This window comes from Nothoprocta perdicaria, unplaced genomic scaffold, assembly GCF_003342845.1.
Source record: "Nothoprocta perdicaria isolate Ctin4 unplaced genomic scaffold, notPer1 scaffold_59, whole genome shotgun sequence".
Taxonomy (NCBI): Eukaryota; Metazoa; Chordata; class Aves; order Tinamiformes; family Tinamidae; genus Nothoprocta; species Nothoprocta perdicaria.
The window spans coordinates 1,031,754-1,053,701 of NW_020455854.1; the positions used below are offsets into that span (position 1 = coordinate 1,031,754).

The 21,948-nt window shown below is 41.0% G+C and overlaps 1 protein-coding gene across 6 annotated transcripts in view; it reads right to left on the reverse strand.

Moving 5' to 3' along the window:
• The window catches only part of CLUAP1 (clusterin associated protein 1), a 52,659-nt gene that overhangs the window by 8,791 nt on the left and 21,920 nt on the right, over positions 1–21,948 (reverse strand). For all 6 annotated transcript variants that reach the window (XM_026049106.1, XM_026049102.1, XM_026049105.1 and 3 more), the window contains 3 exons: positions 21,050–21,191; positions 9,712–9,784; positions 823–930 (listed from right to left, as the gene is read on the reverse strand). In XM_026049106.1, the coding sequence (XP_025904891.1) occupies positions 823–930; positions 9,712–9,784; positions 21,050–21,191 (323 nt within the window). The remainder of the gene's footprint in view (positions 1–822; positions 931–9,711; positions 9,785–21,049; positions 21,192–21,948) is intronic.

Here is a 21,948-nt window from a genome sequence, read left to right on the forward strand (position 1 = left end):
AAAAAAATAAAATAGTAAATATCAGGATTTCTGCATTTTTCTAGCCTCACTCAGAGATGGAAGAATAGAATTAGGCTCAGAAAAAAAAAATGCAGTCTATCCAAGCAATGGGTGTGAGCAGAAGCACTAGCACACCAAACCACTCCAACTAAATACTTCATCCAGAGCTTTTGCCCTCACAGCTGACAAGAACGCCAGCGAGAACTAGCCAGATTTTGTGGTTTCACTTTGCTGGACTGTAAATTAGGGCAGAACTTTTTCCTCCCCCGGACCACATAAGTTAAACACAGCCTTGCAGAAAGCAATTTCTTTGAGTTGYTACTGATGAGAGTCCACAGAAATCAGTAGCCAGAGGCTAAAACTTCACTACATGCAAGCTGAGACAGAAGCCAGATGCCTTTCCACAAGAGAAATAACCCAGGTGTCTTGCACCCACAACTGTTAGTGAGTTCATAAAGCCACTGTCACTGACAGTCTCCTTTTGAAGATGACCCTATCAAGGCTAGTGTCTAAAGCAACAGGAAAAGTGCTGTCTTTGTACCCAGAAACGCAATTACCTTTCTAAGGCTTTTTGTACAATGGTACTCCTGAATCTGCAAGGCAAAACCAGGGGAAGATTCTTCTCATGTGGTGCTTTTTCCAGAAAACCCTCCCAAACACACTCCCTTGAAAGCACTATATTTTCTCCAAAAWACACTGTCCCTTCAAGTTCAAGAGAAATCTGCAATATCCCTGAACTCTACAAGTTCTTACATTTAAGGTGATTTGGATGTTTTCAGGGTGTTTTTCTGAATAAAGTAAACTAAGGACATGTTGAGGTACCTTGTACTTTGGTCTCCATGGCTGTGCGCTGCTTCATTATCTGCTTCTCTTCCCCTTCGCTATCAGATCCTTCATCTTCCTGAATATCTACGTCAGAATCGTCATTTTCTGGGTAAAAACAAAAGGAAAAAAACAGGTGAGTAATAACATTTGAACCAAGGCAGAACAATGCTGAGCAGCAGCTGGGTGGAAGAACACATCAGTAGTCTCTGCTGCTGTTACAGGCCAAGGTGAATTCAAACTGCAGCAGCAAACAGAGCGTTGGCTTGACTGACGACACATGGACACAGCCAACCTCGTGGTCCCCACTACGGAAAGCAACATCGTGGACATCAGAGCTAAAGACCTTGTGATGAACAGCATGTACAGTATAAAAACCYCCGAGACAATTCTCAGACTGTACCATAAAGACAATTTTCTAAATATACTCCCTGGCTATGAATCACATATACAGTCAGAATTTCAGCAATTGATTTCAGAATCTTTTACAAGCATTTAGAATCTATGGGGTTATTAATATAACTTCAAGTCTTTTACCTTGTAATAAGCAGCATCAAAATACATCCCCTTAGACTCTATGTTTTTCATTTAACCATGGGTTAGAAAAGCACAATGAAACATTTCACATGCACTGAATTCGCTATGTCTAAACCCAAGACTCCTGGAAACACTGGAGAACTTCTTAAGACCCGTGAACTGCTCCAGATACTTTCATAATCTGCCTTTTCATCTTCTCCTTCCTATCCTAACCAACTCCTCCCAAGAGGTGACTCCCATTCCCCAGTCACTGAATTGAAACAAGCCTCAAGAACTCAGATTAAACTGTCCTTCAGTTGATTGAAAGCATGGAAAAAAAATCTGCTTATGCCAACCTGCTTCTGCAGCATCCCTGTCTCTCCAGAGTGAGTCCTGCTTCCCAGCTACAGCCGGTAGTGATTACTTCCCAGCTACTTGTGATTACTCCTCAAACAGCCAGGAAATGAGGCAGGTCCTGGGCTGAGAGGGGCTTAATCTAGATGTGATTTGAGCAGCGAGGAGCCCTCTGAGCTCCAGACGGCTACAGCACCGGGAATCGCTCAGTGAAAACGGGCAACCCTTCCCAGGCTCATTTAGTTACACACATCTGGGCGGAAAAAGGAAATAACTGCTTTTATTTATGACCGGCAACAAGTTGATATGTCTTTGAAATACTTAAGTATTAAGCAATGTATGAATACCAGACAATTTTCCATTATCTTTTTTTTTTTTTCAATGCAATATTAAGTTAAGGACAAAAACATGAGAGATATATCTGATATCCTGATAAGATTATGAGACTCATACCAGTGCTGGCTATGATTTCTATTTGTACTGCAGTTTCCTCTTTGGCAAGTGAAAGAATCACTTACTGCAGCATGACCCGAATACTCTTTCTGTTTACTTGGTATTCAGGAAATTTTCAGGCATTTGGAATGTTTTGTCCTTGCCCAGGCACATGSCTTGGGAAGAGCAACGTGCAGCCTACCTAAAGGACGTTGGTTCCTGCTCTATATGTTAAATACCAAGACTGCTTCATCCGCTAAAATTCTCAGGCAATGACCAAAACACTATCTTGCTATTTTGGCTTGTTTTGTGCTTTGGGGGTATTTCTTTTTGAGTAGCAATTCTTCCTTTTAAGCTTTTCTCAAACGTGGTACTCCTGCCAGCAGCACCACTGGCCAGGCTGATGCTGGCACAGAGCAGCARCGTGCCTCCTTTGTCAAACCATTCCAGTTTTGTTCCCATTAGCACTTCAGCCTCTTCACGAGGCCCTCCTGAGCACGAGCTGCCAGCTGAGACCCGGGCTAATGGAACCGGCGCKTTCTGCCCATGACCCAGCGTGACAAGCCCAGTCAGCAGCACGCTGGGTGTAGCTGGGCTTGCAACTGTCTCCCAGCAGAGGGTCAGTGATGYGACTCTGCTCAGGGAAGAGACGCTGTTGTTATAAAACACAGGGCTTTATAATTTGTTATTTCACTTTTCTGGAAAGTCTTATTTTTGTTTCCTTTTTAAACCACTTGTGGCTGCAAACTTTCAGATATAACATGTAAAATACAATTCCCTTGGGAAAAAGCAGAAGATAACAAAAAATCAACCAACCAAAACAAATCRAACAGGTATGAATCTGCTGCCTTCCTTTGATATACTCAGAATCATTATTCCCTAAATGCCCATCCCTCCTCCGTGGCTTAATGCTCTCCTGAACCACGTGAACCTTTCCAGCTCCCTGCAGTGCACTCCTTTACTCTCCAGCCACTCCCAASCCATTTCCACTTGCTAAAAGGAAGCTCGTGTCATCGTACAATTCCCCACAGCATTTTTCCGTTGGAAAATGGGACTTGCTGTAAGATCCTGTGCTTTGGGATAGAAGTGATAGCTACTTTGGAGARAGAATGATGGCTGGAGGGCTCCAAGCTGCTGCTTTATGAAAGGAAATGGTTYAAACACAGCTTTTTGCTCACCCAGCCTTTGCCTCTTCCTTTCAAGTTTCTTAGCTCCTTTCCACCCCTTGTTACTGACCTCTTTTTCGATCCTTCTCGGCCAATTTTAATATTTAAGCCTAATGGTGAAGCTGCAGTTCTGTCCTGCTCAGCCCAGATGCAGACGCACTAGCACAAAACTAGCGTTCCTTGGGAAGCTCCTCCCGTGTCTCCGCTCCAGGCCACAGCTTCCAAACCTGCTCGACAAGCAAGGGCAAGAGCTTGGGACCATCTCACTTCTGTTTCTGGAAGCGAGAAATCCTGGATTGTTCTTCAGTAAAAACGAAGAAAGGTTCATCAAGCGGATCTGATTCTGTGATTAGCAGCACATCAATTCAGTGCGACATTTTCCCTTCCAAGTTGTGACTTTGAAGCTACTCTTTTTGTGAGCGGATGGCAAGACTTTGGATTTTCACTACCCAGCGTGGCTGGAACGCTGATGCCCCTATTCTAATAGGAAACCCAGGCTTGCTGCTATAGTCAAAGCACACGGGAGGAAGAGGAAACCCGGGAACTGCAAACGCAAGCTCAGCAACAATAACATTTGTGCCTCCAAGTCTCCAGCAAGCCGTTTGGAAAGCAATCCAGCACATTTCCACCTACAAAGAAATAACCACCCTGCACTGCCCCAGCTCTGTGACGGATGGCTCAGGAGCTGCTATCACCCAGCCCAGCTCTGCCCTGTATACAGCCRGAGTGATCACCAGCACAGCAGAACTGTGCCAGGCCAACAAATAAGGAGGCAGAAACTGAGCATATTGCTGAAAAATTATTCAAATACACAAGATAAATAAAAGCTCAGGAGAGGCTTCACAATGGGATTAAACAGCATATTAGGCTCACGCTTGCTGTGACTCATCTAGAGGACTACAGGGTCTCATTGTATACGCTCAMTGTCCAATTTTCAGCTAAATATTCTTGTTATTCTCGGAAAGTTGACAATTGAGGAAGCTTCATTAACAACACATAGAGCGAATCTATCTGCTGCCCTAGGAGAAGCCACATTCCCTCCCTGTGTGTTACTGCACCAGTAGAAATGACACTGCCTCAATTCCAGGAGCTAAGGAATACTCTCTAAGGAGAAAAATGTGCATTGCTTTTAGCATCAGCATAAAGCAATGAATGCAATAAAGCTTACAACTCCAAATTCACACGTAGTGACATGGGAAGTACAGAACACCCTCTAGCGCAGCTGGTTTATGAGATTTGCATGGGTTTACATGGAGATTATTTGACATTTAACAATAAACTGCAATTCAGCAATCCATGTGCCCGAATTTAAGCCAAGGCTGGCAGCCTCCTGGAGCTTAATGCTGCTCTGCTTACTAAACCCTGCATTTTTACTATGAAAAGGGAACCATAGAGACACTATTTGGCCCATTTCCCCACTGCTGCAGTTAACTCTCATGCATTATACGGGTGTGTGAGACTGTGAGAGAATATACTGCACTTGGGAGTTTAGACTCTCCTTTTTTTTTTACATTTCAACATTTCCACTTCATAAATTTTAATCATCTACATTTGTTTCAATTAAATCAGTTCAGCAGTAAAAGGTACATGCTGACCATAGGTGAAAAACGCTGCTCTCAAAGAGAGTTATTTGTTTCCACATCTCACTTGTTGTTTCCAAAGAGAGAAGGGGCAGATACTTGAACAGACTGGTGTTGATAATGATTTAATTCTAGGTRGTTTGTAATGCTTGAAAGAAAACCAGCATGATTTAATAGCTTACAGTGATTAAAYTACAGATTTGTTTCTGTGCATAAATATGCAACTAAATGTATGCAACTGTAAAATAGGAAGGCATTGGGGTGAAGATAAGGAGCATAAGGTGCATAGTTTAGTGATAAGCTTTAGAATTAAACACTCGTGTTTAATTTAAGTTTAGCATATAATTTCATAATAAAAATCACTGCTTTGAAAACGCAAGCATCGTCTCCCCAGCAATTACTGGAATCAGTAAGATGTAGATTTTGGGGAAGGTGCATTATGAGAAAAACAAACGCATAACYGACAGCCACTTGATCCCAGAATAAAATTCAATTAACAACTCAAGGAAATTTTAGAACTAGGAAAAAAAARCTGCTTAATCAAGTGAGATGGTAGTTAAGCACATTTCACCTGCCTGTCCCCCAAAAAGTAAGCASATCTGGCCAACACTGTAGGTGGGTATGGGGCCCAGCTCTAGCTCTCCAGAGGCATCAGCTAATCCTGCTGGGAGAAGAGTTTGGTCAGAGGACACTGCCCAAAAGCCCCATCCTGCGCGCCGCGAACCTCGCCTCATTTCAGCGGCTGAGCGAGACGACGCACGGCTGCCTGGCTGTGCTAACGAAGCCGTGACTGCATCTGCAGCCTTGCACATCTACCTAACTGCAGCTCGGCCCAGGTTTTGCAGGAAGTGCTATATTCATTGGAATAAAAATAAAACAACAAATAGAATTTTACAGCGACGGTTGCCAATTGAAAGGAAGGCTTCTGCATAGCTTCTGTCAAGAGAAACACGGGAAATATTCAGAAGATGTGAAGGGATTATTTCCAATTTTCAAAACCAAATATTTTGAATTTTCTTATTTGATACATTCCACTTTCAAATGGACAAAAAAAAGAGAAAGAAAACGAAATAAGCCAATTAATCAGAAAAARCTTACACTAGAACATTTGTCGCATTTTCCTTTTTGCTTAGCAAATGTGKTTTTTTTTACTCTAGATGAACCAGAAGAAACAAATCCTCAATATCTGCTGTGGTCAGTGACTTTCCTAGTCCCCTCGTCCACACCAAAGCTCTCCATGTGTCTCTGACAACAGTCTTACAGTCTTTACAGTGGTCATCTGAACAGTAACCAATATATTTTAGGAATTACTCCATCTTGAACAATAAAACCAAGCCCTATTTTCCCATCCTTCGGCACTTTTTTGACTTGCACCAGCCATGGAGGTTCTAGAAGGACAACAGTGCATGAGAAACACCACCCTGTGCGACCAGCACCACATCGTACATTGGTTTCTCTAGCAGCATCTTATGTGAAATAGAGAGTGCAAAAAATACCAGTAATTTCCTTATCATTCATCACAAGAAACATATTTTGTACTGCTGCAATTACTTAATTGCATGTTATTTTTACTATAGAAATAATATGAAAATCTTGACCCATATCTAGAGTTCAACRTCCTCAGATTAATTTAAGAATTTTGCTTTTTCCACTTAGTATTAGCTTTTTTGTAGGGCAGTTGTTTTATGGAGATGCTCTGAGAAATAAGAGGTGATTTATACTGTATTTCCAAAAAAACAAACCAACAAATGCGCAGACTGTAACTGAATTACACCAAATATTTTTGCAAATTTTATGCGAGTGTCAGGACTTATCTGGCAGTTTTCTATATTCCTAACCTGGACCTGCACAATCTAACGTATCTTCCACAACCTATTTTCAAAAAATATAGGCTATGATCCAGGATTCTCTGAAGTTAGTTCAGYCTGAAACTGAAGTGAGAGATATCTAGAATTCCTGCAACTTTTTCTGCMGACAAATGAACTGTTAATTTGCCATCGTTTCTTACCAAATTAGCGGCAGAAAAGGTCAAAGGATTCAGACAGCAAGAGAAGTGCATCAATTACTAAGACACGCAAAGGTAAGAGTGCTTACGGGGACAGGCCCAACGCTTTTATCAGTTAATGGTAACAAATTTATCAACAGATTCCAGTTTATGCTGTTAGAAGAGGCTCATTAAGCGGTTTGCAGCGCCCGGGGACAACGTGGAGCAGCACTTGGAGAACCTTTCCCGTTGCCTTTCCCTGGCAGGAGGCACTGCCCGTGCTCCGGAAACACCTTTGGGGTTTCTTAAAAAAGCAATTGAATAAGCATTTTTCTTTTAAAATTTACTTTAGAAAGATCTTTCTGACCGCAAGGGAAACCCTTTCCTGCCTTCTCTGTGGCTTATTAAGAGGGCCCACCCTAGCTTAGGATGAGGATGTGGCATAGCAGAATATGGTGAAATAAGGATATGAAGGATATGAATAATAAATATTAATATAAATAATGAATATGAATAAGAATATGAAGAATATGGTGAAATAAGAATATGGAATATCAGAATAGGGATGAAATAAAGTTTAAGCGTTTGTACCTGTTAAACTTTACACCATTTTTTCAGAAAATAGATGATGCTTATGGTACAAGCAGATAAAAACACTGACTGCCAGACCAAGATTGCAAGACTCGGGAGAAACCTCAGTTGCAGAAACTCCATCTCCTATCACACTTTTTATTTCAAGTGTGAATTTCACTACAATTAACCTTTGGGTTGGTTTGGATGGGCAAAACTGACTACRTTTTCCTTTAAGCTGCCCTGATTCTGCTGCTGCTTCTTTATTTTCACTTGTGCAGAGTTTGTGCCTTTTCTCAAGACCAGGATCCTATGCTAACCCTTCTGTAAAAATCCCCCTAACAGGGCACTATGTCATTTAAAACACCAACCTCTGCATTGCTTACCCAAATAAGTGTATCTTGGTATAAAAGGCATCATTTAACTAATAATGAGAGGAGGGGAGTGGGGTCTGGTCTAAAGGTTAAGCAAAGGCTGACATTGATTGTTATGTAATAGCAACAACCATCTCGGATGGCTTTACAAAATTCAGTAAATGAAACTTAGAGCTTCCAGTGATGAAGAACTTGGAGCTTCCAGTAAGGAAGCCCTATTCCGTGCTCATGCCCGTGGAAACGACCTCCAAGAGCCAAACTATTCTGCTAGTTACACTTGTGCAGTGCCACAGATTTCAAAGCTGTAGGCAGACCAGAGCAGCCAAAGGCCCAGAAGAATGGCTGGATTTGCCCAGGGTTACAGGACAATCAGTAAATGAGCCAGCAATGAAACCACGACCTCATCTCATCACTAGAAGAAACACTCAAGGCAACAAATTAAATACTTGGGTAACGATCACAGAAATATTCTCTATGTCATTATCAGTCGCAATCGTGTCTTCCTAGATACCATAGGTTCCCTCCTTTAAAAGGCAAGATTCAAGTATTTCAGAGATGCAAAAATCACTGTGCAGCTTTTCAAGTGAAGCGGATCAGGAATCCTTCACGCTGTACTTCGTGCTGCTAATTGCTCATCATGGATGTTCTCCCCTTATTGAACTTACAACTGCCCGGACAACTGGCAGAGAGCAGGACATGGACTTTCTCATTCAAGAAAATCCTCAAAACAGTTCTGGTGATTGATATTAAACATCCCATATGTTCCAGCTGAAACTTCTCCACCTTGGAGAAGGCAGCATCATGGAGACATGAGATTAGAGCGGGGCACGAACGAGGGAGCTCTCTCTCTCACAAGCTTGCTCAGAGTACATCTGTCCGCACATTGGAACGTGTGACTTGAGCTTTCATGCAAACTCTCTGTTCTGGAGAATTAACCTTCCTTCTATTCTTTCTCCACACAATAAAAATGCACCTATTACAATATTAAACTCCTACAACAACTAATGAGGATGTTCTGCTGATGCTGAACTCAAAAGGAACAAAATCCAGGGTGTGAGCTTGCTGCAAAATCTCCGGAGGTTATACTTCTCTTCTGATGCTCAGCAAGGATTCTAATTAATTAAAAGTAAATTGAGTGGAGAAAAAAAAAATTCCCCGAATTTTAATTGCTTTGACATTTTGCAGGTACCCTAAAACCTAGGCAGTGCAAGCAGGTAAACAGGGTCCACCTCTTTGAAGATTACTGATCTTAAGAGGATTTTAAACTGAGGGCCTTTTCATCTGCAAAAGCTGTGATCTGATACCTATATCAGATATAGGATCTGATACATACACAGAACCAGCTTGTGCACAACAGCTAACTCCAGGGCACACGTGTAGCAGACGAGAACAGGAGCTGTAGCGCAGGTTTGCAGGGCACACAAGCACACRTGCAACACGGGGCACTCGAGGGGTCCCGTACACCCACGAGGCCACTCGTCTCCCCACATTCCCTGGGTGAAATCTTCTAAGGAAATTTGTCAGCCACCAACCTTTCCCAAGCAATTCCTTTGTGCTGGGACAATTGCAGTGTGCACATCCAGTCCTTGCAGGCTTGGATARCAGCAAAATGAAGGCTAAATCTGCTCACTGCAATTCATAGGGTATTTAACGAGGGAGTGTTTCAGCACTGCAGGTAAAATTTGCAAGGCGCAGGAGCATTTCATGGAGATTAGGTTACCAATTTCACTGCTGTCCTTTGCAAGCCATTATCATTCCACTTTTTCCAATATAGCCTGTTGACTCTATGTGTATCCCCATGTGGCTGACCCATCTCCGTTCAGCTTCAGGCTTGTAAGTGGATACTTGTATATAAAGTAGCTTGTTCTTAGCAATTTTTCTGCTAGTACAGGCAGGAAAGAAATGCAACTTACTGCCACTCTTCAGTAGGTTCTGTTCCTCTTCCTTCAGCCTGTTCTGCATAAGATGGAGCATGTTGGCTGCTTCCTGTAAGAGGTCAAAACACTCGATCAGGAAAGCTGCCACACGGCCCAGTTGAGTGGCTCTTTGGATAATCCAACAGCAGTAAAGGACTCTCACAGGCAGAATGAGAATGGAAAATTTCAGCCTTGAAAGTGTCTTAGGAAAAAAAGAGTCCTAACTGAAGTATGGGAGCTTCTACCTACTTTGCCCAAAAGGTCAGGATGTAAAGAATATACCCAGAAAATTCACCGCATATTCTCAGTGGCTGAAAAGCCTCACTCATCACACTGAAAATGGGTTCAATTGTCTTCATCCCACAGAGAATTACTGCCATTACAGAACGAAAAGGATTTTCTGTGGAAATCTGTTTTGGGTAGCTGCTTTCAACTCCATTAAACTCCAGAAGAGGCTTGTGAAATGACTGTCACCTCATACCAATGTATACTAAAACAAAACAAATGCACACATCTCCACACATGCAAACAAAAGGGACAGAAAAAGCTCAGCTGTTTAGCATTAGAGGTATAGCCAAAGTTGCATTTGAGTATAAATGCAAAACCCTGTCAATACTGTGCAAGATGGTTTGCTGAATTCCTTCAGCAAATGTAGCAGGTCTTTAGACAAAAGCAGGCTGAGAAGCACTATTGTACGTCGTACTATAGTGTGTACAGCACAACTGGATATTTTATGATTTACAATACAGTTAAAAACAAAGGGGATTAAGAACAGGCAGAAACAGGTAGATAGAACAGTGGCTGCTCTAAGAAAAAGAAATCAGAACAATWCTCAGGCCATTCAAACGAATTTAATTTCAAAGAGGCCTATAGAAACTTATAAGATCTAAGGCTGGCAGAGATGCATCTCTTAGGAAAGGCATAGAAACAGCAAAATTATTTTATGTTTAGGAGCTGATGAGAAGCTTGGAGGGAAGAATCAAGTCTGATGGTAGCAGAGGCAATGATGGTTAAGGCAGACATTTCCATTCCAGCATAAGAGAGTAGAGAGAAAACAAGCCGTCCTCCGCAAACTGTAACAGATGAGAGCAATTTTGCTCCTCYAGGATGCATGCATTTGCACAGCTTCAAGGACGAGGAGACTAMAGGCACTAGCTGAGTACTAAGGATCCGAAGGCAATTCTAGAAGGTGTTGCACTGAGTTCAAAAATATCTTCATTCAGTTCGGACTAAAACCTACCCAAGATACCAAGAGAYTGAATTTTAGGGTAGAGTGTTCACCAGTCCAGGAGCAAATGACAGATGGCAAAACATTTCTTAATGACAGCAAATTTAAATTAGGATGGTGTTAATGGTGAAAAGCAGGCTAGAAGTGATAAAGTAGATGAGATAAAAATGCATACAATAAGTTTAAGACAGAACTTATGAAAGTAACCATATAGCAAAAACTGATTGAAGGATGTAGCCACTAATTCACTCRAAATACTCCTGATTTTCAGTGTCTTCTACAATTCTAGCCAAGACAAGTAGACAGGGACACTAAGTAACTATGGATTAAACATCAGATTTTTCTGAGCCTTTGCTAGGCAGTACTATACACAACCAACAAGACAACTAAGAAGTAAACAATTAAAAATGATTTTTAATAAAGTTACTCTGGCCAACAATGGCATCAAATCTATATATTATCTGTGCATTTGTTGCAGAGGAATTCTTATTGGGGAAAATGTGCCTGTTCCCCAAGATGAGACAGAAAACCTGAAGTCAGTGAAGACAGGGACAAAACTGCAACAATTTCATTGCTTTAGAAAAAAAAACCCACAAATATATATATTTCTAAACAGCTGAGTCAGCGGTAGCTTGAGATACTCCCCTTTTTCCTGCCACTTTCAATGACTGCAATCATATGTCTGTATTTTTGGCCTATCTGGGTTTCCTTCCACCTTCACTGTGGACACTATTCCTCAGACTATAAATCATCACAAACTATTCATCACGTGTGTGTGTGTGTGCTGAATTTTCAGCTCAGCAWGAAGACCATGCTAATCACAGATGCTTTTCAGAGGGCCACTTTTCTGTGACCCAGTGCTTTTGAAATGAGACAGAGGAGAACAGCTAAGGAGATGATGAATCCAACAGCACAGGTGCTTTTTCAACCCATTAAGTACCATGGTACAAAGGATATAAGTGAACAGCCCTTGGCACAGGCCACCGGGCACATTTGCTGGGCACAGTGACAGCTTCATGTGACATCAGATCTGGCCTTGCCCCATCAAGCACCTGTGAGGAAGGGCCTGGATGCCCCAGGAGGCAGCAGCTCTGCAGCTCTCTGCTCCATCCATCCAACTTCCTTACTCTGGCAGTTAACTTCACCCCAAGCAAGTGGCAGCACCAGCTGTGGCCACAGAGCAGCAAGTTAACACAACTAACAGAGTGATAATGAGTACAACATCAGAGTTRGTCGACTTTTTTTGGTCAAACACTAATGTTTCCTTTTTTTCCCTAAGCTATTTCTTCTGTTCATACCTCAGACATCATCCTCCACATCCCAGAAACCTTTCTGGGCATCTCTCTATGTACATCTTTTCATCTTATTAAGGAAAAACAATGTTTAAATCTATTTTTTTTCCCCAGTGATTTGCTAGAGAATATTGGAATACTGCTCTGTACTACACTTGAAATCAACTCATTTGAAGATGGATGGAAATGCTTCCTCTTCACATTGCCTATTAATCTCAGCAGCCCTTTCTTGCCTTGTTATAGAACAAAGCAACTGAGATTAGCTCTTACTATGTGCACACAAAGGCATTTTTTTCTTTCATAATAGAGTGTCGCCACTCATTCAGCAAGGGTGAGATATAAGGACCAGGAGAAATTGCGTGGTGCCTGAGCAGAGAACGTGACTGGACTCTCAACAAGGGGAAGTCTGCTTAGGTGCACAGAAGTGTCAGTGAACACAGTATTGAGGCTGCAGAGTTAAACTACACAACAGCAAGAGAAGCCAACTTAACAGAGCTGCCTTTGGAGAACTGAAGACAACACTTCYTATGTTGCAGAATTCCTTTCAGAAACTAGTCCTTTCACTCTGGCATGTGTTTTTTTCTTGAAACTGAAGCCTGCACTGCTATGTTTATGTTTGACTGAAAGTGACTGTGCTACTATAAGGTTTTTCCCTTCTTATTTTGTTGAGGGATGACAACTACTTACTTYTGTAGAGAGGGCATCCTCACAGTGGACGGGCACACACTGAATGAACTGAAAAATCATCATCCCCTATTATAAAACCATCCGCCTCCTCTCTATTTTCATTATTCTCATCCTCTCCCTCACTTTCAAGACCTGAAGTAGTCATCAGCTCTCATCATTAATACTCATTTTACAGTAATCATTTCCATGGAAAGCATACTTAAGAGTATTTCACAGACTTAAATGATACTCAGCAGAAATTCACCAACATTTCCACCATACCTGATGGCGACAAGGATGAAAAATCCATTTCTGTTGTAATTTTAAATTATGATTTTGATTCATTGTCTGTTTAGAGAAAGTCTTACCTTGAAATTCTTCCTTCTTTCCTAACTAGCCATTACATTTATCTAGAATCAAATTCTTAAAACAAAACAAAAAACCAGGAAAGTGTATGCTGCTCTACAACGTGACTTGTGCACTTTTTAGTTTATTCTTTTCCCATCTTACATCTCGATGATCTCCTGCCTTTCTCCTTGTTGTGGTAAAAACAGTGWTTGTTGACAATACTGTAATGGTATTTCAAAAGTACTTCAATAAATGGSACAGAAGACACTTATTCCTTGAAGTTGAGAGGATAATACTTATCCCAGGGAAGCATCGTGTCCAATTCTGTACTGAAAGAGGCTCTGCAGAAGCACAAGGACCAAGTAGTGGGTTATGTCACTTGGTTCGCTGTGAACTCATGCTATAAATCGTAAGGTTCTGCCTGCCCTGAGAAATTCTGTTCCAAGAACTCCAGCAATCACATTTACAGAAACAGAGAATTAGAACAGAAATAGCTAGATYTCTAATGAAGGGCAAAAATCACACAAAAAAATTGAAAATTTCTTGAAAATTTTATCTTTTCAAGAAAACATGTAACAATCTAACTTAGCTTCACTTAGGATGTTACAAAATTTAGGGAAAATGCCTGAAAATATTCTGATGTGAATGAAATGAAAATTACCATAAGAGAAGACTCCTAGGATTACTTCGTTCCGTGGAAAGCTCCCAGGAAGGCAAGTTGCTGGTACAGATCTGTGAGATGGGTCTTTGCACAGTGCCACGTGAGAAGCAGAAACCAAAGGCAGGAAAAGATGCCGTTCACGTGCTGGTGCTAACCTAACACAGCAGCCTTAATGCTGTCTACTTTGAGATGCATGAAAGCAGCCAGTGAAACTTTTAACCATTATTTTTTGGAAGGATTTGTTTTTAAGAAGAAGAAAATACCTCAAGACTGCTGAAGCTACAAAAGCAAGAGCTGATGGGAAGCTTACACGCTTGGGTTTCCCATTTTGGTCTTCCTTATAGAATCAGTGTGCTCTAGATTCCATAAAGCTGRTTGAAGCCAAAGGATGCAAGAAAGATTCCCAAGTGTAAGGAGCAGATTCCTGCACATTGGCAGGATTTACATGACCATCTACAGTAGAGTCTGCTACAAGAGGTGTGCGAAGAGACAGAAGGATGGGGAAGGAACTAGCAGAGACTGCAGTAAAAGAAGAGTTCAGATCATGAGCTTTTATATCCTGCCACAGCATCAGATGATAGAATCAAAACAGGACTAGGTGACAAGGTGTAGGAAGCAGCAGACAAACATTTTCTGCCCAGAGTTTACCAATTAAAAGTCTTTTTATACAAGGTTTGAGTCAGCACTAACACTCATGAATCTACTACTGCATAAACTGAAGTGACAGAGGAGGTACTTCACTCTGCAAGTCAAATGCATCCTTCATTAGATAATATGCAAATTTATCGTAACGACAACTCCTTTCTTTACTTTTCTTATTCACTTTTGCAGAAGATATGAATCATAATGACTCAATAACACTTAATTGAGCGTTCCCTTCATGTACTGCATTTTTAGTATTAGCTTACAAACCATACTGGTTGGATGTGTGACGTTTATTTGAATAATATACAATTTTGCTATGTAAACCTGAGGTCAGTTTGCTCTGTCTGAAGAAATTATCTCCAAATTAATACTAATTGGAAGTCAGTAGTCACAGCTGTGCCTTGGTCTCCACCGTAAAGCAGTCCCTGTCACATCATTGCTCGAATCTAACGTCAGAATTATCCTCTCCCTATGTCACAGGTAGTGCAAACACTTAAGTGCTCCGAAGGGAGCTGGGAGTATTCGCTCCTTTCAAGTATACTGCTTATTATATTAAAGAGTAGTTGTTCTTGGTGAACTTGATGAATCCAGGAATTGGTAATGGAATCTGTTGTCCTTCATTTTGAGGATCAGTTAGTTYGAATACAGCCCATGTTTATTCTAACAAAGAATCTCTTCTCCAGCTGGCTGACACACTTCACTTTATTTCTTATTTCCCACCAATCAAATCCTAAATTAAGAGGTATCCCTCCCTGTAACAGAGCCTGGATTAAAGACCAGGAGAGACCTGGATTTAGGGATTTCTCCAGCCTGAAAACTTGCGCATCCCCAGTACCTGCTTCCCAGGCAGTGGTCAGCCCTCCAGCATCTCAACGTCAGAATCAGTTTTAGAAGATTCCTGACTGTTCTGGAGCTTTCACAGGAGGAAGATGTGGGGGACATGGTGCAGGAGCGGGGCAGATTTTCACTCGAACAGAGTCAACATGTGCAGGAGCAGCAGCAACTCCTTTTCTGACATCCTCTTCACAGCCTCTCCCACCCCACCTTTGCTTCTAGGAYTCCAGGCTACCTCTCCCATCTCCTGCTGCGTGTTCACCACATCTCAGCCCAGCAGCCTCCCATGTCCTGCTGGCCCTGGCTCCATGGTCCCTGCTCACTCTCTGGGCACTCCTTTCCTTCCCCATTTTCTCTCCCTCCACATTTCTCCAGCATGGGATTTGTGTATCTCAGCCCACCAAGCCAGCCAAACACGCAGAAAAGTAGATGCAAGTAACAATCAAGATGCCTATGCTTTAATTCTGACATTCAATATAATTTAGCTACCCTGAACCAAGAGTGCTCTCTTGGTACCCATAAAAATGTAACCAAGCAGTCATAAATTAAATGTGTATTAGGTGGAAGTTTAAATAGCCACAAACCRAATGTTCTTCATATTAACCTTCTCCCCAGCTATTCCAATAATGACACGTTGCAATGGGAATTTCTAGGTTGAAACAAAAGAGTATCTTGGAGTGGAGCAGAACTCGGATACCTCGTTATGTACATATGCAAAATAAAGCATCTGCTCCAGGTTTGGAGCTCTAATTAGCAAATGAGGTTAACGAAGGGGAGGGGATACTTGGTGTGCAGGGTAGGAACTGTGAACAGAAAGTCACAGTATACTCTGTTTGGCTTTTCCTTACTTTTTTTTTTTTTTTTTTTAATCATGATAGACTGCTTACAAATACCAAAACCAGAGTGATGAAAAGAAAAATATTTTAAGCAGCGTGAGGCCAAAGATGAGGATCAAGTGGCTGTATGAGCCATTGTGAGCCCTCTCCCTTGTAGATCCTGAAGCACACTTAGCACCAGTGGAGAATAGGGGAGAATTCACAGTACCACCATAAAAGCTATTTTAACAGGATGTTTGATGATGTATGTTAGGAGGAAGTAGCTGAAGGAGAAGAAAGTACTTTTGGGATGCTCTCTGAAAAGTGCAAGAGAAAATTAGTATATTCTGCCTAGAGAAAAGGCTACCAAGGGGTAAAATATATTGCTAAGTTACTCTAGSATTATGCAAGCTAGTTTCAGAAACACCTTTTTGAATTGTACCATCTGTGCTGTCCTTTGAAGTACAGACACTCGTTAGAGATCATAGAAAAATTAAGCCGCCAAGTCTGAAAAGCCCTGAAACTTTGATTTTTAGGGTAGACAAAGTTCTAACAGCTTTAACATCTAAATGGAAGAAACAATTTAATTTTAAAAACAGAATAAAAATTAACAAAATGTTATTTTTTACTATGTAAAAATAGTGTGTAAATACAGATCTTTGAGAACTGGCACATACAAACCCCTGCTAGCCCAGAGAAATGCAAAGGCACGGATCCCAGGAACAGCACAGGAGAAAAGCAACAGAAGAAAAGAGGTGACTGAAAATGGAGGGAAAAAAAAGGAAAAGCTATGGAAAAAAAGGCTATGGAAACTGCAAAGGCAAAATATTCTCATTTAAACTCATTTGATCCAATAGGTGCATATCAGTCTGCCACCATATGTGAAAAATCCTGCTCAGAGAAGAGTTTACATGGGGTCTTCTGTCATGTCCGTATATCAGAGCTCAGTAACAGACACATAATTTTGTATTTTTCATACCTTTCTAAGGGCTTTCACAGCAAGCAGGCAAGTACTTTGCAGGGAATAGTTTCACCATCAAGTAGCTATTCGTTTCTTACAGCTCATTCAGTCCAGACTCAAGGCMAAGCTTTTAAGTTCTCTCTAATCTCAGGGATATTTCTCAGTCCAGTGCCTAGCAGGAGCCCACTGCTGATTGCTTTCCAGATATTACTGACTGTTATTACAGATAGTGAACGGCAAAAGGAACAGGGAGCTCAAAATGGGCTAGAGATCCTYTCTATACAACTGCACACCTATGAAATAAAAGAGCAAACAACAACAAACAAGCAACAAGGACTGGGTGGTTTGGAAAGGCTGCAGTGCTTCGCCTGCTCAAAGTCACTTAATTAAAATTGTGTACTTGGGTACAATCTTTAAATCACTTTTCTAATTAGGAAATGCACTCTGGCCAATGTCATTAGCTGTGCAACGTCAGCGTGGCACCAAAACAGCTTTGAGTGCAAGTGCACTAGAGATTAGTCTCATTATTCTGCAATAGTATCCTGATTAGAGCAAAAATTAATCCTAAAAACATGCAGCTAGTTAAGGAAAGGGGTCCAAGAATCAGTCCCTGCTACTGAGCATTACACAGGGTGCTGGATTCATCTAATCAAGAGTGGAGTTCCTTTTCCTAGGCAGCTATTTAACAAAATACACGGGGATTATAATAAAATTGACTCTCATTTCTCCCACAAAAGGTAATTAACATTTGTTTGGTGGAACAAAAGACAAATCAGGATTGAAAAAAAAAAATCAATGTAATTTTTAGTTATTTTGACAGTTGGAGAGAGTGGGTATTGTAATAGGCTAAATGCAATTATCCCAGCCATTTTCCCTCTTGCTGATTCTAAAAAGGGTAAGGGGATGATAAACCTTAGAACAACATGCACCATCAGTTTCAACTTTTCAGCGTACAATTGTGCTAATTTTGGAGCAAACTGCCTTTTTTCAAGCGCAGAATAAGCTGCCCCCAATTTTCCTTCAGCAAGAAATAGCCAAAGGGGAAGAAATGCTACCTGGAATGCAGATCAAGSCCGATGCAAGCAGTGAGAGAGACGCATTAATGTTTCAGGATGGCAGRAAACTAATCTGAAGTGGATTAAACACTATCTTTTTTTAATTAAAAGAAAACACACGCAATCTCCCTCTATTTACTATGTTTGGGAAATAGGAGTGCACCAGTGAGTCTGTTGGTTTAGTTCAGCCTCAGATTCTTCATCCTCTCTCATTTACTGAAATTCTGGAGCCTGGCTTTGAGCAGTGGCATTTCATGATGACTTCAAATAACACTTTGGACTCCAGGACATCTGAGAAGCTGCCTGCAAAATAGATATAGCTGCTTCTTCCACCTAGAAAGTCTCTACAGACAAGTAGTCATGGCTATTTGAGACACTGTACTGCTCCCTATAAAAAGACTGTCAGCATCTCATCCTTTACATACTCTACTAATACTTGTAGACACTCAGATTTTCTCATCTTGTTCCTTGTACTTCTTTAACATGACCCAGAGAACAGCTACCAGATGTAACTCTCTCCTGCAGATCTCTAAATTCACACAATGTCCGTGAATTACTGCTGAATCCACATAGGAAAACATAGCCATATAGTCATATCCTGACATAGACGGTCAGGATACAAGATTGCCAAAAGYGGTATTCCCATCAACTACTCCCAATGAAAACACTTAACAGGCTCTAATGGGTATGAAATAAAATAACCTCTAGATCAAGTCAGGGTTACCTTCAAACTAGAGAGCTAGATTTCATGATACTAAGTCAACACTGTGTGTTCTGCAGGAAGTTTAAGCACAGCCATCTCGATCACGGGAGTCCCCCCATGGTCAGAGACACAGCAAGGAGATACTCCAAACGCAGACGACCTGATGCTCATTCAGCAAAAAGCCCATCCCAGTTAAAGATCTGCCCCAGTTCTGATGACCAGTAACACATACTGTCTGTGGCAAGTGACTGCAGCAAGYGGGAGAAATTGCCTTTTTGTAACGAGATTTTATATTCCTTAATTTTGCATGATGCTAAACTACTGCTATCTGCTTAGCCTGATAAATTAARAGACCAAGTATATGGGCCTAATTTTTAGTAGACTGACAAAGAGAAGGAAAAAAAAGTGTTCTCCATATTCTAAGCACAAGTGCATTCCTGAATGAGAAAGGCTTTTTTGAAAGGCTTTTTTTTTTTTTCCCCAAAGTTACAGACAAGAAAAAGAACAACGTAAAAAAGACAACATGAAAATATGAAGCTAACTACAGATTGATAAATATGTGAAGTAGTGTTCACAGAGACAGTGCTTATAAAGAGGTAAAAATTGTTTCCAAGATTAAAAAGTTGTCAAATGCCTGGGTGGACTTGTCAATCCCATTTTTTTGAAACTCATGGTATCTTTTAAAATACAGGGTACCTTGCCCCTCAAGCAAACAATGAAGTAAAACACTTGAGCCTTCTTACGAGAATACTGCATGCCTTTGCTGGGTCAGAAAGAGAACACAAACCGGTCCTGCTCCCCCATGTCTGCAGAGCTGTCTGAAATCTGGCTACCAACCCCTGCCCAGCGTGCTGCGCATCAGGCAACRCTCAACGTGGGAGGCTCCTTGGAGCAACCAGTTCTACGGAGTGACAAGGCTTTCAAAAAACACATGCTCTCACAAATATAAGATAGGCAGGAGCAGAGGGACTACAAAAGTTACTTAAGCTTTAGCATAAACACAGGTACATTTAGTTACACTTCACTGTAACTAAATAGATGATGTTAAAGGAGGAGGGTAAACACTGGACTAGTTTATTTTTCTTTCCCTCAATAGGYACATACAGACATAGAAAAAGCAAAATATGCATTCATAGGAATGATACAAGGAACATTATTCCAAGCTCTCCGATATTTCTGCCAAGAACAAGTTGTGTAAACAAAATAAAATATGGTCGTCATATGCAAGATGGAAGATCCAGAGAAAGGAAGCACTGGTTAATTAAAGGTATAGAACACACATCAGTTGATAATAAAAGCCCAAGGAAATACCATTCACCAAAACAGCCATTTAAAATGAAGAACAGGGTATGTATGGGGTAATGACTGTAAAAAAGAGGAAAAAAACAGTAGTATCAATAAAATACAAGGCTACAGAAAGCTGAAAGGAAGGTTGCCCGAATATACTGCACTCCAATAAATAGCCAAAGGAGAGGAGGGAGTAAGAAAGACAGAGATGCAGATTATTCTGCAAGATGGAAAAGAAACAGATAATCACACTGAATTGATACAGCTCAAAAAGTCAACAGAAAACAGAATTTCTGCCAAAGAAGAGTGAAGCTTGAGCTAGAGAGGATTTCAGCATATCTGATCTTTTCATTGATACTCTTTGCTATGTTTTCCCAGGAAAGGGCCTTGTGCTAAGAAACTCTCACACATCAGCTGTCATGAGGCGATAAAAAACGTTATTAGATAACTCTTAGCACACACACAGCATGTGGCCCTTGAAGACTAGAAGTGCTGAAAACATCCTTTGGGAATAGATACAGAGATAGGGAATGAAGCAGGGAAAGTTAGAAATAGGAAAAAAGGCTTTTCAAAGTCCAGCATTGAATTTAAGGAGTTTTATGCTGGTCTAGCTTCAACAGTCATGTTAGGTTTGTCTGACAGCAGCCAAACTTAAACTATGTGGCAGAAAACAGCCACTTGGGGCTGGATATTCAATTAGTAACATGTTGCTTTAATGAAGGGAGTGCTAGAAAATTTTTATTTACAAGGTGAAAGTCACAGGGTATCTGCTGGAAGTTGGCTTCTTTAAACAGATGTAGCTAAACTACAGTGTCACTGGGGACTTCTAAGTTGTCTTACCTCAAACATCTCTTGCTCTGTTCGACGATGATCGTCTAGGAGTTGCTCCAGATAGGACAGATTATGGAATTTTTCTAGGTAAGAGCTGTATTGTTTCTGCAGTTCCTCCTCAATCTTCTCATACTCATCCATAAAAGCAGGACTAGAGAGAACAAGGATAAAGTGCTCAGAGAGATATTGGCCTGTAGACACAGAATTCTGAAGTGCGTTTTTGTTTTTGAAGTTGCCTTTCCATATCTGCTAAATCAACCTAAAAGGAGCCTTTATTTTCAAGATTTTATCCTACTTTCTAAAACATGAGACTTTAGAAGTTCTTTCTAAAGCATTGGACAAAAAATATTAACCTATTCTGCAAAAATTATTCAYGGGAAAGAAGGGCAATTGTGTATCTGCTACCAAGCTCTTCCAGACATGCAGAGGGGCAGCATTTCAGCAGACAAATCCAAGGAGGTCAATCCTTTTGCTACTCCCTGCCTTGAAGAACTAGCTTGTAGTACAGCTCCTAAGTCACCTTGTCTGGAGCTTTGTTTTTGCAACAGAACTGTGCTGTATAACCAGACTTCACAGCAATAAGCCGTGATGTTCTTTGCCACAAACCCGACTATTAGGCCCTAAAGAACACTACTGCTGATTTATGCTCCACATCCATGCAACAGACTTCTCCCAAAGTGTTACTGATAAGAACACATCTAAATTAATTCCAAGACATTCCCTCCACCATTCATTTTTCTAATATTTCTATTATTTGTTCCTTGTAAGAGGTCTCAAAATGCCCTTGTAGACATAAGTATGCTAGTTAACAAGACGCATGAAATTAGTTCCAATTGTGCTTCTGAACRTCTTCATTTTATGTTAGGCTGCATTCACTGCCTACAGGAACYGATCCCAACATAGGATGC